Source organism: Macaca mulatta, chromosome 1 (assembly GCF_049350105.2).
Source record: "Macaca mulatta isolate MMU2019108-1 chromosome 1, T2T-MMU8v2.0, whole genome shotgun sequence".
In the NCBI taxonomy this organism is placed as follows: domain Eukaryota; kingdom Metazoa; phylum Chordata; class Mammalia; order Primates; family Cercopithecidae; genus Macaca; species Macaca mulatta.
Window position 1 is genome coordinate 83,712,385 of NC_133406.1, and position 15,235 is coordinate 83,727,619.

Here is a 15,235-nt window from a genome sequence, read left to right on the forward strand (position 1 = left end):
CTCTGTCTCAAAAAAATAAAAAATAATAAAACATAAAAAACAAGTCAGATTAATAAAACTGATAAACCCCTACCCAACCTGATTAGGAAATTACCAGTATCATAATGAAAAGGAAATTATCAACACAGCCCCTATAGACATTAAATGGGTAAGAAGGGACCATTATAAATAAACTTGTCTACAAATTTGATAACCTGGGTCAAAAGGATAGATTCCTTGGATAGATTCATTACCTAAATGACATGAGATCAAACCAAAAAATGTGAATAGCCCTATATTTATTAAGTACATTATAGAAAACTAGACAAAGAAAATTTAAGGCCCAGATGGTTTCAGACGTTAACTCTACAGACCTAACAAGGAAAAGGGATAGTTAGAATTGGGTTACTAAAAAGTTAGCTTTTAATATCAACAGGAATACTGGTCAAGAGTCCACATTATGCAGGTTATAAATGGTAGACACTATAAAGCAATAGGAATCAGCTCTGATGACACTCATTTTTTCTTCCCTTTCAAAGGCTTGGCAAATAAAGCCGGGTCAATTTGCTCCTTTGCTAGTCCTCTGACAGAGAAGAGTCTTGCTGCCCGCTCCTGCAGAGTGCCCCCACATTTCAGTCCAAGGGCTATCAGTTCACATTTGAGCTTCTCCAAACCCAGCAACTCCAGTTCTGCAACAGAGCTGAATGCCAATAAATCTATAGTTTCCTTATCAATAACCTGGGGGAAAAAAATAAGAAAGTGTTTAAAACAGGCTTCTTCCTCTGAATAAAGACTCTTTAACTGTCGAGTACCTTTTATTTCTTGAGAATTTTTCATTTAATTTGCCATATCCTGCAACTGAATTTTAATCATCCATCCACATGTTATTCCGTAAGTATTCTCAATATACATAAAAACTAATTTTTCATCTATACATTTAGAAAAAAAGCATTCAGAACAGTAACAGAAGTATAGCATTCCCAAACAGATTTTTAATATTGCTCTCTTTTCTGATTTTTCTAGTAAAAATCTAAACAGTAAAATATAGCCAGCCTATCCCCACACTATTCCCACAGAAAAGAGTAGGCACTCCTAAAAGCTTAATGAGAATCCCACGCTTCTGAATCTATTAATTCCATAATCTTAATGCTTTCCATTCTAATTGAGTAATTAAGACTAACTGTCAGAGCTCCCCCTTATATAACAAACTCAAATGCTGTTCAATAGACTCGCAACTGTTCTACCCACCAAGTGCCTTTATAGACTTTAAGACAAAATTAGCCTGTAATCCCAGCCCTTTGGGAAGTGGAGGCAGGTGGAACACTTGAAGTTAGGAATCCGAAACCAGCTTGGTCAACATGGTAAAACCCCATCTCTACTAAAAATGCAAAAATTAGCCAGGTGTGGTGGCACGTGCCTGTAGTCTCAGCTACTCCGGAGACTGAGACAGGAGAATCACTTGAACCTGGGAGGTGGAGCAGAAATCACACCACTGCACTCCAGCCTGAGCAACAGAGTAAGACTCTGTGTTAAAAAAAAAAAAAAAAAAAAAAAAGACAAAATTAAATACTGCTAATGATACCTTGAAAAGAATGAAAATGTTCATCTTTGGATGATTTTTAAAAACTATATTCAAAGAATAACTTTCTCTTACAGTTTTAAAATACTAAAGAGCTCTGGAGACACACTCTATCTTTCTAGTTGATCTTTGTTTTCTTAAAAAAGCTATTTTGTTAGATTTCTGGGAGTTAACCTTGGCTTATTTGTGACCAAATTCTAAAATACCACTTATGTGTGTTTAAATAATCACACCTGGTTGTTAGGAATACAGCAGCTATTACTACAACATCAAGAACAAAACTCCATGGCTAACATTGAAAAATATCAGGTTTTATCCTATGATTCCTTTTTTATTTTTCTAAGACTTCAGTCCGGATAAAGCTCTTATCTAATGCATACACGTAACATAAAAATTACATGCTTACAACTCCAGAGACTGTAAAGCCCTTAGCATAAAAAAATTCCAATATTCTCACCAGAAAGGGCAATTTATGCATTTTTATTTACTGGGGGTAGGGGAAGGTGCTGGCTAAACGAATGGTAGGTTTTGTGTTTATCGAAGGAAATTAAGTAGTTTAGGTTTCACCTATTCTAAAAAGCAAACCATTAGATCAAAGAACATCAGAGATTTTTGCTGGAAGCCAGTCCATTGTAGACAGTGAAAAACCAACTTTTTGAGAGAATGAAATAAAAATGCCTTTTTATTTTATTATTATTTTTTGAGATGGAGTCTCACTCTGTCGGCCAGGCTGGAGTGCAGTGGTACAATCTCATTATCTCGCTGCAACTTCTGCCTCCCAGGGCACAAGCAATTCTCGTGCCTCAGCCTCCTGAGTAGCTGGGATTACAGGCATGCACCACCATGCCTGGCTACTTTTTGTTGTTGTTGTATTTTTAATAGAGGCAGGGTTTCACCATGCTGGCCAGGCAGGTCTCGAGCTCCTGACCTCAAGTGATCTGCCCGCCTCGGCCTCCCAAAGTGCTGGGATTACAGACATGAGCCACTGCACCTGGCTGAAGATGACTTTTTTAAAAGGCTGACTGTGGGTACTTAAGATTTAATGATACATTTAAAAGGAGAGGTTCCTCTTCTATAGAAGAGGTCTTCACATTCAGCTGAAACTATTGTTCAAACTATCCTCACATTAGAAAAAGCTGAGTAGCAATTTAGTGACAGGAAAAATGAGCACATTTCATCAAATCTAAAATGCCATCGATCGTAATATACTCTTGTTCATGTATTACTAAGAATAAACAATACCAATTAAGTTATAATATGTTATACACATCTTAGACATGCTAAAATGTAGAAAACATGCATCTTACAATTGATACAATATGGAATCAAGGACACCACCTAGTGGCAACATACTATAAATGCCAGAGCTTAAAAAGAGTCTTTTGGGGAACAAGGCAAGCTTCACCATAATCCGTACTTCTTAAAATCAAACAAGCCTTTCACTAAGCAGCTGAGGAGGAAAAGCATATTTTCATTTTAATGACTTATTGTGGAGATTAAATTGATTTAGCTCTAGATATCAACCCCAAAACATACTTACTGTGTTTCCTAGCTGGCTTTCCTGCAGTTTGACAACGGCAACGTTTTCCCTTTCTTCAGGTGCTACCTCGGCAACTCTTTCCCCATCAGTCCTTTCTTTTGTCTCTTTATCCTTACTCAGTCCAGCCCCAGTGGGTTCCTCTTCTATGAGTTCTTTACTCTCTGCCTTCTTCTCCTGGGTCTCTTCTGTTTCTGTAACTATCCTGCTTTCCATATGCTCTTTGGACTCCCCCAGCCCAGCACATAAGTCTTCTGAAATATGCCTCCCAGAGTCAGTTACCGGGATCTGCAGTTGTTCCGGTGGTCCACGGTCTGTATTCACTACTCTCGCCCTCTGAGAACTACTGGGAAATTTGGCTGCCATCTCGACACCATCGCTGCCAATTTTTGGAGCATGGAAACCCATTCCTGAAGTGCTTGGTGCTTCTTCATTGTCATCATCTGAGCTCTCAGAGCTGGACCCTTCTGCAGTCTCTAGTCCCTCCATGCCCAACCTGTCAGAAGCAACAGAAATATTTAACAGCATTTGTAGCTTCTATGTAAAGAGTTGGCTGGGCACGGTGGCTCAGGCCTGTAATTCCAGGACTTTGGGAGACCAAGGCAGGCAGATCACAAGGTCAGGAGTTTGAGACCAGACTAGCCAACATAGTGAAACCCCATCTCTACTAAAAATACAAAAATTAGCTGGGTGTGGTGGCACGCACCTATAATCCCAGCTATTCAGGAGGCTGAGGTGGGAGAATCACCTGAACCCGGGAGGCACAGGTTGCAGTGAGCTGAGATCGCGCCAGTGCACTCCCCACTGGGTGACAGAGTGAGACTCCGTCTCAAAAATAAATAAATAAAGCAAAGAGTTACAGTTTGTTCAGGAAACAGAATCTGTTTATGCTAGCTTGAGATGAAGAACAGGTACATTTAGGAAAAAGATATTCCAGAGCTTATAAACAGAAGGAAAAAATTTCAATGAGACTGGAACCAACTGTCCCAAAGATCCAAGAGGATCTCCTTTCTAAAGTTCTGAATCTCTAAAAGCAAAATTGATTTTGCTTAGTTTTTTTTCGCCATATTACATTAACTTCAACAGTTGGAAATTAGATAAAATAATAGTTGGCCAGGCGTGGTGGCTCACGCCTGTAATCCCAGCACTTTGGGAGGCCAAGGTGGGTGGATCACAAGGTCAGGAGTTCAAGACCAGCCTGGCCAATATGGTGAAATCTCGTCTCTGCTAAAAATATAAAAATTAGCTGGGCCTGGTGGCGGTGCCTGTAATACTAGTTACTCGGGAGGCTGAGGCAGGAGAATCACTTAAACCCAGGAGGCAGAGGTTGCAGTGAGCCGTGATTACGCCACTGCACTCCAGCCTGGGCCACACAGTGAGACTCTGTCTCAAAATAATTAATAATAATAATAATAATAATAATGATAGTTATAAAGAAAATCCAGCTGGGCGTGGTGGCTCACGCCTGTAATCCCAGCACTTTGGGAGGCTGAGGTGGGTGGATCACTTGAGGTTAGGAGTTCAAGGCTAGCCTGGCCAACATGGTGAAACACCGTCTCTACTAAAAATACAAAATTAGCCAGGTGTGGTGGCGCATGGCTGTAGTCCCAGCTACTCAGGAGACTGAGGCAGGAGAATTGCTTGAACCTGGGAGGTGGAGGTTGCAGTAAGCCGAGATCATGCCACTGCACTCCAGCCTGGGTGACAGAGCAAGATTCTGTCTCAAAAAAAAAAAGAAGGAAAAGAAGAAAATTATTCAGTGCTGCTCCTTGACTTGATTGGTGAAAAAAATAAAGAAAATCCTAGGAACAATTATTCTGTTTTACAGAGGTGTTGCCCAATAATAAATATTAAAATACACACACACACACACACACACACACACACACACACACATTTATAAATCCTATGCGTGGGCTGGAAGCGGTGGCTCACGCCTATAATCCCAGCACTCTGCGAGGCTGAGGTGGGAGGATCACCTGAAGTCAGGAGTTTGAGACCAGCCTGGGCAACATGCCAAAACCCTGTCTTCACAGAAAAATACAAAAACATCAGCTAGGCGTGGTGGTATTCGCCCTAGCCCCAGTTACTCAGGAGGCTGACATGGGAGGATAGCTTAAGCCCGGGAGGTCAAGGCTTCAGTGAGCCGAGATCGTGCCACTGCACTCCAACCTCAGCAATAGAGTGAGAACCTATCTCAAAAAAAAAAAAAAAAAAAAAACCCAATGCTTTATTAATAATTACTCAAACCCAGAAATTACCCAAATGTCTACCAAATGGAGACTGGATAAACAAACTGTGGTACGTTCATACCATGAAATGATACTGAGTAATAAAAAAGAATGAACTACTGATACATACACTACCATGGATGAATCTCAAAAGCTTTATATTAAGTGAGGGAAGCCAGACACTAAAGGCTATATGACATCCTAGGAAAGACTAAACCATAGTAACAAATATCACACTGGTGACCAATGGTTGCCAGGGTCTGGAGGTGGGAAAAGGGACTTAACTACAAAAGGGCACGTGGGAACTATTTCAGGTCATTAAAATACTATCTAGATTATGGTGGTGGTTACATGACCACATAGCATACATTTTTCAAAAGTCATAGAACCAATCAACCAAAAAGGGTGAATTTTGCTATATATAAATTATACCTCAGTAAACCTCATCAAAAAAAATACAAACCACAGGTAGTGTCACCACCCTTTCTCTCAGGAACATTTAATTCCCATTTCAAAAAGAACAAACATTGTATGCTGAACTCACAGTGTTATATGATCTTTGATTAATAATTATCTGTTTATCCCCAAAGGGGATAAACTTATTTTTAAGAACTTGGCCTAAGGGAAGTCACTGGCAACAAAGAGGACCAACTAGAGGGACAAGAGAACTATCAGAAAAATGAACAAGAAAAAGTACTACTGTGCTTTTTACCCTCAAGTGCGAAAGTGGTGAAGAGAAGTCTGGCAAAGTGACCAGACCTCAATGACCGCAAAAAACCACAGAAAACAACCAACTGGAAGTACAGCTTGATTTCCACCTAGAATTTCTAAAAGTTAAACCCCTTCAACACCAAAAAAGTAATTCAAATATAAAGCTATTTTTATGTTTCAGTGTAAGGAAAAAATTCATCCTTTACATTCAATTAATGGCATTCACAGCAGAAACCATTACTGCAGTATGTACAATGTGACAATCACTGAAACCTAAAGCCTGAAGCACTCTGGAAATTTTCTGAGCTCCCATCAAACGTTACACAAAAATGTGTTTGTGCCAGATAAACAAGAGAAAATGTCTCCTATCAGTCCTCAAAGATCCGTTGGGAATGAAAGTGAAACACTTACCAGAAGCACCTCCTCTTTCCCGCACTGGCTCCTCTGTCTGTTTTAGATTTGGCAGGCCATTGTCGTTTCCGATTCTCACTGATTTCTGCTGAAACCATCTTGCTGGAGGCAGCCTGCATACCTAACCAGAAATTTAAACAACTCAGTTTCTACTATAGGGACTGAGTTTAAAGAAATTATAAATAACATGGATTGCAAAAAGAGCTGCAATCTACAGTTCTAGATTTAAATTTCTTAAGATATCAACATTTTATACAGTTAATCCCAAATTTACACAGATTTAAAATAATAAACATTCTAGTCTAGAAGCAAATTTTTAAGGCACCATTGCACAATTCATAACTTTTGAGACTGACAAGTTCATACTTAGCCTTCGCCAAACCTAATTATTTAATCCTGTGTTAGTTATTTGCATACACTTGTCTTTTTCCTGTTATGTCATAACCTTTTTGATGGAAAAAGATTATTTCTTATTCAATTGTTCCCATGCTAAGCCTGCCATATGTTTTGGATGCTAAAAACAAAAGTTAATGATAATCATTCACATTAAAAACTGACCTAAAACCGGCAGGAAATTCTTTGAGGTCTAGACATCTTCTGAAGACTTAGCTCATCTCTAAATACAAACAAAAATGTTCTTACCTGGGGCCCATGACCCAATGGAATTCAGGGGTTAAATATGCCAAATGTTTGCTGGGCATGGTAGCTCACGCCTGTAATCCCAACACTTTGGGAGGCCAAGGCGGGCAGATCACAAGGTCAGGAGTTTGAGACCAGCCTGGCCAACATGGTGAAACCCTGTCTGTACTAAAAATATGAAAATTAACCAGGCGTGGTGGCACACGCCTGTAATCCCAGCTACTCCGGAGGCTGATGCAGGAGAATTGCTTGAACATGGGAGCCGGATGTTGCAGTGAGCCGAGATCGTGCCATTGCACTACAGCTCTGGGTGACAGAGCAAGACTCCATCTTGGGGGAAAAAAAATGCCAAATGTTGTGTATGTGTTCTTTTTTAAAAAATATACTGTGTTCATTTTTGAGGATAAAGGTTCCAAGGTTTTCATCAGATTCTCAGACATCTGTAACCTAAAAAAAGCTTAAGAACTGCTCTTTGTGTGTAGTGTAGAGCAGTCTGAACAGCTGGCTTCAGGGGTGCCAGCTGAACACACTAAGGAATCCTCATTCTCACCTTTGAGGACAGAATCCTCCAGACGCTCAGCCATCTCATGGCACTGCTGCTGGTAGTCGGGGCTGGTGAAGCAGTGCTTGGGTTCTACAAGCTTCCGCTGCAGTCGCTCCAGCCGCTTCTGCTCCTTTTCAGCCTCTCGCTCGGCTTGTTGTTTTACCCATTCAGCCATTCTGGGGATGAGGGAGGAAGAGATGTAACTGAATGGATATATTACATATACACTTTTATATATAAAATGTCCCTGATGAATTAATGCACTTGCTCATACTGTGATAATTGTCTTAGAAAGGTGCGCCATGTTTACTACTAGCATATGATACTGATCTTAACTAAATCCCAAAGATAATTATTAAATTATCAAAAAGGTTAAATCTGATAATAAATTCACGTGTAAATATTTCAAGTTTCCATTTCCAATATACATGGCATATGTATAATCACTACTGATAGGAAAGTATCAAAAAAAACAAAGGTGGGCATCCTACGCTTTTTCATGATTGACATCACGTAGTCTCCTTCCACTGAGATCCCGACAAGCTTCTCGATTGGTTGTCTTCTCAATTTGAGCACCAAGTGCTCGGAGCATAGATCCAAAACCTGAACAGATGTATTTGGAGAAAGCAGGTTAAAATGTGTTCAAGGATGAATAAAAGCAGAATTTGTGAAAACAATCTATATCACAAGATTAACAATGATCTCTACTTTTTTTTTTTTTTCTTTCAGAAAAGATGAACATCAAGGTTCTAATTCAGGCAGCGAAAGTAAAAGAACCTCATGCCTTTCACCTTTCATTTTATAGTTCTGAGATAAAATACCTAGCCTTCCCAAATCTAATTATTTATCCTCGTGTTAGTTATTTGCACACAGGTATAATACCTGTACAGCTAGAATACTTAAAAAGCTTTACCCAATGACAGATATACCAAGATTCTCAGATTAAGGACTTAAAAAGTATATAGTGAGATTTTTCAATGAGTTTAGAAGGAAAGGCAATTTTAAGCTCTCACTGGCTGATACGACATGCTTCATTCACTCATTTTTTTTTCCCCCTAAGAGATGGGGCCTTGCTCTGTCACCCAAGCTAGGGTGCAATGGCTTGATGCAATCAAAGCTCACCGCAGCCTTGAACTCCTGGGCTCAATGGATCTTCTTACCACAGCCTCCCAACTTGCTAGGATTACAAGCGTGTGCCAACGCAGCTAGCTTTTTTTTTTTTTTTGTAGAGACCACGGTCTCACCATCTTACCCAGGCTAGTCTCAAACTCCTGGGTTCAAACAGTCCTCCCACCTTGGACTCTCAAAGTGTTAGGATTATAGTTGTGAGCCACCACACCTGGCCACATGCTTCATTCTTTTTTTTTGAGACAGAGTCTCACTGTGTCGACCCAGGCTGCAGTGCAGTGGCATAATCTTGGCTCACTGCAGCCTCCACCTCCCAGGTTCAAGTGATTCTTGTGCCTCAGCCTCCCAAGTAGCTGAGATTACAGGCGGGTAACACCACACCTGGCTAATCTTTATATCTCTAGTAGAGACGGGGTTTCGCCATGTTGGCCAGCCCTGTCTCGAACTCCTGACCCAGGTGATCCACCCACCTTGGCCTCCCAAAGTGCTGAGATTACAGGCGTGAGCCGCCATGCCCAGCCCATGCTTCATTCTTTTTTTTTTTTTTTTTTTGAGACGGAGTCTGGCTCTGTCACCCGGGCTAGAGTGCAGTGGCCGGATCTCAGCTCACTGCAAGCTCCGCCCCCGGGGTTTACGCCATTCTCCTGCCTCAGCCTCCCGAGTAGCTAGGACTACAGGCGCCCGCCGCCTCGCCCGGCTAGTTTTTTGTATTTTTTAGTAGAGACAGGGTTTCACCGTGTTCGCCAGGATGGTCTCGATCTCCTGACCTCGTGATCCGCCCGTCTCGGCCTCCCAAAGTGCTGGGATTACAGGCTTGAGCCACCGCGCCCGGCCGCTTCATTCTTAATGACACGATTTTAAACAGCTGGATATAGTCTGAGATGTCAGCTCTCTGAAAACCAAACCAAATCACTGTAGATTTTGAGAATGCTTAGGGATCACATGTCACTACATTAGGAGAAATACCAACAACTGTTTATATTGTTTTTGCTTTCTCATTTTCTTTCTTAGTAGTTGTGTTAATACAAACAAAACCTTAATCTGCCTCAACTTGTAAACAATTGTGTTTCCTAAGGTAACTAGACTTCCTTTAGAACTATAATAATGAGAGAAAATTCTGATTAACGTGGAAGGAGATTTAGAAAAACAAAAACTATTTATTCAGCAAATTGAACAGAATAATGGCCATCTCTCTTCATTTAATTTTCCCCCAAGTTTTAGAGCCTAGGTTCCCTAAGAGCTATCCAGCTGAAGAAAGTGGGAATAGTATCATACAATATTTCTTCCTGAACAAAAATAAAAGACAGCCTGAGCAACATGGCGAAACCCCATCTCTATAAAAAATACAAAACTTAGCTAGGCATGGTGGCGTGTGCCTGTAGTCGCAGCTACCAGGGAAACTGAGGTGGGAGTATTGCTTGAGTTCAGGAGGTCAAGGCTTCAGTGAGCCATGATCACACCACTGTACTCCAGCCTGGGTGACAGAATGAGATGGTATCTCAAAAAAAAAAAAAAAAAAAAAAAAAAGAAAAAGAAAGAGAGAGAGAGAGAGAGAAAGAAAACAAAAGAATAAAAGAGAAAATGTCCAAAATCAGGTTAAGTAAATAAAAGAATTCATAAGGCAAAACAATATTGGCATACTAAAGAGACTAGGAAGTTTGTTAATTTAATACCATGGCTAAAGACAGCAAATGTCAGCAGCAGAATATAAAAATAAATAAATAAAAATAAATAAAGACTACAAATGTGCTACAACTAAGTAGTCAATGTTCACATCCTACCTCCTTTTCCACCACAAAGTCTGGGTTCCAAACTATAAACAGCTCCATGCTGCACTGTGTCACTGCTGTTAATGAGTGCGCCATTGCATTTCACAAAGAAGTTTTCCACTGGAACATCCTAGAGACAAATTTGGTTTTTTAATGCCTTCTATGAGATAATAATCTAAGTTTGTTACAAGGCGGGACCTAGCTGTCTTTTTATTACTCTGGTTACAACAGTGGGTGTTCAATTAATATTTGTTGAATTGGAAATGTAAACTACTAGGAGAAAAAAAGTCATTTCACATGATGCATTTTGGGTATAAATTTTTCCCAATATTACCTAATTATCACACATAGAAGAAACTTCAGTCTTTTCGGTGAAAACAAAAACTGCTTCTTCTTTGATAGGTAATCTAAGTCAAGGTAGAAGACTATGCAGGACTCAGATTAAATAACTGTGGAGGTCCCATTTTCTGACTTTCTTAAACAGGTAAAACTAAATTGAACATCAAAAGTAGTCCTCAATCCTAAAAAGTACAGGTAGGAATAAGAAGTAGAGAAGGAAGGAGTCAAGAGTATGGTTTTTAATAAACCAATATAAATACACCATGGGAGACATAAAAACATGAAAAATGAGCAAAAATGTGCAAAGTTGTTGAAGATGCTGGGCAGCCCCAGATTCTGTGGAGCTGCCCCAAAGCCTACATGAATCAATACTCTCAGCAGTCCTGTAACCCAGTAAAAGCCCACTCTGGACCAAGAAAATACAGAATTACCAACCAGTACCAGGCTGCTGGATGTATGGAGACTGAGCTATGTGATTATAGTTCTCTACTACAGTCACTGCCCAGCCAGGGCAGAACAGGTGGAGAGTTGGATTTATGTTATCTGGGGTTTTCCTAGGCAAATGTAACGGCTGGAGAGAAGAGCACGGGAGCTCAGCTCAGGCTATTTGCAATGAGGTAACATGAACTACTATTCTTGTCTTTAAAATACTGTATACCTTAACTGTTGTAAACATTAAATGAGATATGTAATACATTTTGTATCTATTTAATGTTTACACATTAGAAGCCTTCTGTATGTCTAATGGGTAGGGTATTTCTAAATAATTTTAAAAGATATTAATATGAAGGCAGAAAGTATACACCAAGGAAATTATGTACACTTCATTTTCAAACAGAATGGCTTATTAAACAAAACAACTGATCAACAAAATTGCATTTTCTACGTAAGATTCTTGTCAATGACGTCACGAGCAGAAAAAAGGATACAACATTTAGACTCAATTTAACTGTTTTTAACCATTTGTGCATTGTAAAGTGCTTCAAACACAAATTACCATGTGTGTTTTAGCACAATCAGCCTACGGCTATCAGAGATAAACCTGTCAAACTTATTCACTGCAGCGAGGGTAACTGCACACCAGGAGTCATGGGTATCTCACCAACACAAAGAAAGGAGTGTCATTACAAGATTTGGGGCTAGGGTGGGGTTGAGGTGAAATTTACATCAAGCAGTGTTTAAACACGTTCAAAATAAAACAGGACTGTATATAAAAACATCAACATCAGCTCTGGATTGTGAAGGCTCCTCTTTCCTTGGAAACTACAAATTTAAGATAAATGTGGAAAGTTGTGTCCAGAAACCCTTAATGGGAAGCTCTGTCCTGGGTTGGAAATCAAGAATGCTTCTCTACAGGGCAAGAGTGGGAGGGTTCACTCTTATCGAGAGAACTTCAAACAGCAAAATTCCTTAGATATTATTTGGTTTTTGAGACCGAGGCTTCTCAGTGAATAAGAAAGTAGCAGACCTTCATGGGGGTCATTATGACATTATGACATATCACCATTTCCTGTTAACTCTGTAGCTGTACATCGGTGTAGTGTGGGGGTCACAAAAACAAACATAAATTTTGCAGCTGGCTTTATTTGTGTCTGTTATCCCAGCCTGATGAAAAGCAGGGCAGATTTTTATTTTCTCAGTGGGAGTTAACACTAACTTCATCATGTGTCAGAACAGTTTTGTTTTTAAAAACATAGGTGTGAACTTGAGCTATTCTTATTTGTTCCAGTATCTCATCAAATACTCTTTTGTGTTTCTATTCATATTTGCTATGGTCATGTTTCTTAAGTTTCTGACTGAATCCACTCATTTATATTTCTTTTTTTTTTTGAGACTGAGTCTATCTTTGTCACCCAGTTTGGAGTGCAATGGCTCAATCTCGGCTCACTGCAACCTCCACCTCTCAGGTTCAAATGATTCTCCTGCTTCAGCCTCCCCAGTAGCTGGGATTACAGGCGCCTGCCGCCACGCCTAGCCAATTTTTGTGTATTTTTAGGAGAGATGGGGTTTCACCATGTTGGCCAAGCTGGTCTCGAACTTCTGACCTCAGGTGATCTGCCCGCCTCGACCTCCCTAAGTGTTGGGATTACAGGCGTGAGCCACCGCACCTGGCCTATGATTTCTTGCTTCCGATTTAAAAATAATTATTTCCAACATACCTCATGATTAAGATCCTATTTTTTCTGGTTTCACTTTGGATCAATTGTCAGCAAGTTTGAAAACTGTACTCATAGGCCCGAAAGAGTGGCTCAAGCCTGTACTCCCAGCACTTTGGGAGGCTAAGGTGGGAGGATCACCCGAGGTCAGGAGTTCAAGACCTGGCCAACGTGGTGAAACTCCGTTCCTACTAAAAATACAAAAATTAGCCAGGCATGGTGGCGGGCGCCTGTAATCCCAGCTACTTGGGAGGCCAAGGCAGGAGAATCGCTTGAACTCAGGAGGCGGAGGTTGCAGTGGCCGAGATGGCGCCATTGCACTCCAGCTTGGGCAACAGGAGTGAAAATCCGCCAGTGGGCGGGGGGCAGAGAGAGGAGAAAAGAAAACTGTACTCATGAGAAAAGAATTATTTTCAAAAGAATTAGAATGCAATTATTTTCATGGTCAAAAACAGTTGTGCTTACAGTTTTTAGACTGGATTACAGAGCAGGAAGGAAAACATGGAAAGTGAAATACCGTATTATTTGCAAACACATAGCTTCTTCACGGAATCGATCCAAGTCTCTTAAAAATCTGGTTTAGACTGCAGCGTTAACATTTGTTAAGCTTATAAATAGTAAGCAGAGGAAATAGCCGAGGAAAGCACGGATGAGGTGCGGAAAGAAGAACAGAGTTCTAGATCAAGTGCCAACATTAAAATTAGATTCAGGGAAACCACTAAATTCTTTTGACAACTGAATAGGTTTAATATCTTATTGCTGGTAAAAGCTTACTTAATTGAGAGTTAAGTAAAAGCTCACGTGTAACTTGGGAAGTCCCTGGTAGGTTTCCGCAAATGTGCATGGACAAATAAGACCATCAAATGATTAGTGAACACTTCTACATAACAGGCCCTAAGAACCCAGGCTCTCAACAGGACACACGTGTGAATGCTTGGTCACAACGAGTGACCAGAAGAATCAATTTTCCTCCCCAATCATCCTTTGGCCTGGGTTCGGATATGACATACTTCTCCAGGCTGGGGCTTAACAAGGCTGTGTGATAACTGAAAAAAATACACGTCACATAACCACAGTAAGAAGGTGAAGACTGTAGCCTTAAACATCAGCCTGCCCAACTGCCAGAAGACCGTTATATTTACGGATAAAGAAAGAGAAACAAAGTATTTGTAACTGTGAGCCGGACTAAGTGCCTCTAACAGCTTTTTTCTCCCTCTTGGTGGGGAGGCAAACCACCATCACAAAAGAAAAGGAAGCTCTCAGTAACAGTTCGAAGCACCTTAACACTGAGGAACTCTCAGCCTCAACAAGGGAAAACCCCAGAGAATAGAGGTACCCGCCCCTCCTCCTCCGGACAGACCTACTTCGCACCCAGCGCTGCCACCTGTCTGCCTCTTTCTCCTTCCTAACAGGAACCGAAATCCTCACCTGATCTTGGCAGTGCCGGTGGATAAAATCACGGACGGTGCACCGAGCCGAGGCACACCGCACCGCCTTGCACCCGAAGCCGGGGCCGCGAATCCACACCAGCCCAGCGCCTTCCGCCATATCACCAACTCCCCGAACCTCTAGCCTCCCTGAGACACCAGGCGCCGCAACTCGCCCGGCGCATCTTGATGACGCGAGCGTCTCCCAGCGCCCCGCCCCTCACGCTTCCATTCGCTCCTCCCCTCCCCTGGGGCTGGTCAAGTGAGCCGGGCGGCCGGGCGGCGCGGGCTGGGGGAGGGGAACAGGAAAGGCCTGGCGGAGGCCGATAAGGCAGCAGAGCACTGGGCGAGGTGTTGCCAGGAGAAGTTGCTAGGGCGGGGCTCGAGGGACCGGCTATAAAAGGTTCGTGCTGGGTTAGATTTCGAGCTTCCTGGCCATAAGCGATAAGGCTGTAACTAAGCACCGCCCTGTGCCGTAGGCTTTGGCCCTTTTCCTCACATCTGTGTAGTTATTTTTGGGTCGCGGAGAATTGTGGCCCAAGAAAGCTCTGCTCCTTGGGAGTGTGGGGAGAGAAGCTGCAGTCCCGGAAGCGGTTTTAGGGGGCCGCTTCCTTGGCCTGGAGGAGCCCCCCAACCCGAGGGGACCAGGGAAACGACCCCCAGGAGGCCCCCAAACAGTGGCCCGCGTGGTTTCTCCTCCAGGTTTACAGAGCGTTCTCTTCCCCTCCAGAAACAGCCAACCTCCGGGTTTCTGCCTGCCACGCACGGTTTATTCTTATTTCCGC

The 15,235-nt window shown here is 41.7% G+C and overlaps 1 protein-coding gene across 1 annotated transcript; it reads right to left on the reverse strand.

Annotated features, from left to right (window-relative positions):
* Positions 1-261: 261 nt before the first annotated feature.
* On the reverse strand, positions 262-14,646 carry SDE2 (SDE2 telomere maintenance homolog). The gene is made up of 7 exons (XM_015115188.3): positions 14,452-14,646; positions 10,541-10,658; positions 8,123-8,234; positions 7,638-7,807; positions 6,449-6,569; positions 3,099-3,591; positions 262-717 (listed from the first exon to the last, which is right to left on the reverse strand). Exons 1-7 carry the CDS (start codon positions 14,569-14,571, stop codon positions 496-498), a joined length of 1,356 nt encoding a protein of 451 aa, XP_014970674.2. The 5' UTR covers positions 14,572-14,646; the 3' UTR covers positions 262-495.
* Positions 14,647-15,235: the final 589 nt, after the last annotated feature.

Excerpts from the sequence above, each read along its gene's own strand:
- SDE2 (XM_015115188.3), bottom strand. The coding sequence starts at position 14,571 with ATGGCGGAAGGCGCTGGGCTGGTGTGGATTCGCGGCCCCGGCTTCGGG. Across the intron at positions 10,659-14,451 it reads ACCGGCACTGCCAAGATCAG|GATGTTCCAGTGGAAAACTT; the intron begins GTGAGGATTTCG and ends ATTTGTCTCTAG. Across the intron at positions 8,235-10,540 it reads ACTTTGTGGTGGAAAAGGAG|GTTTTGGATCTATGCTCCGA; the intron begins GTAGGATGTGAA and ends ACATCTGTTCAG.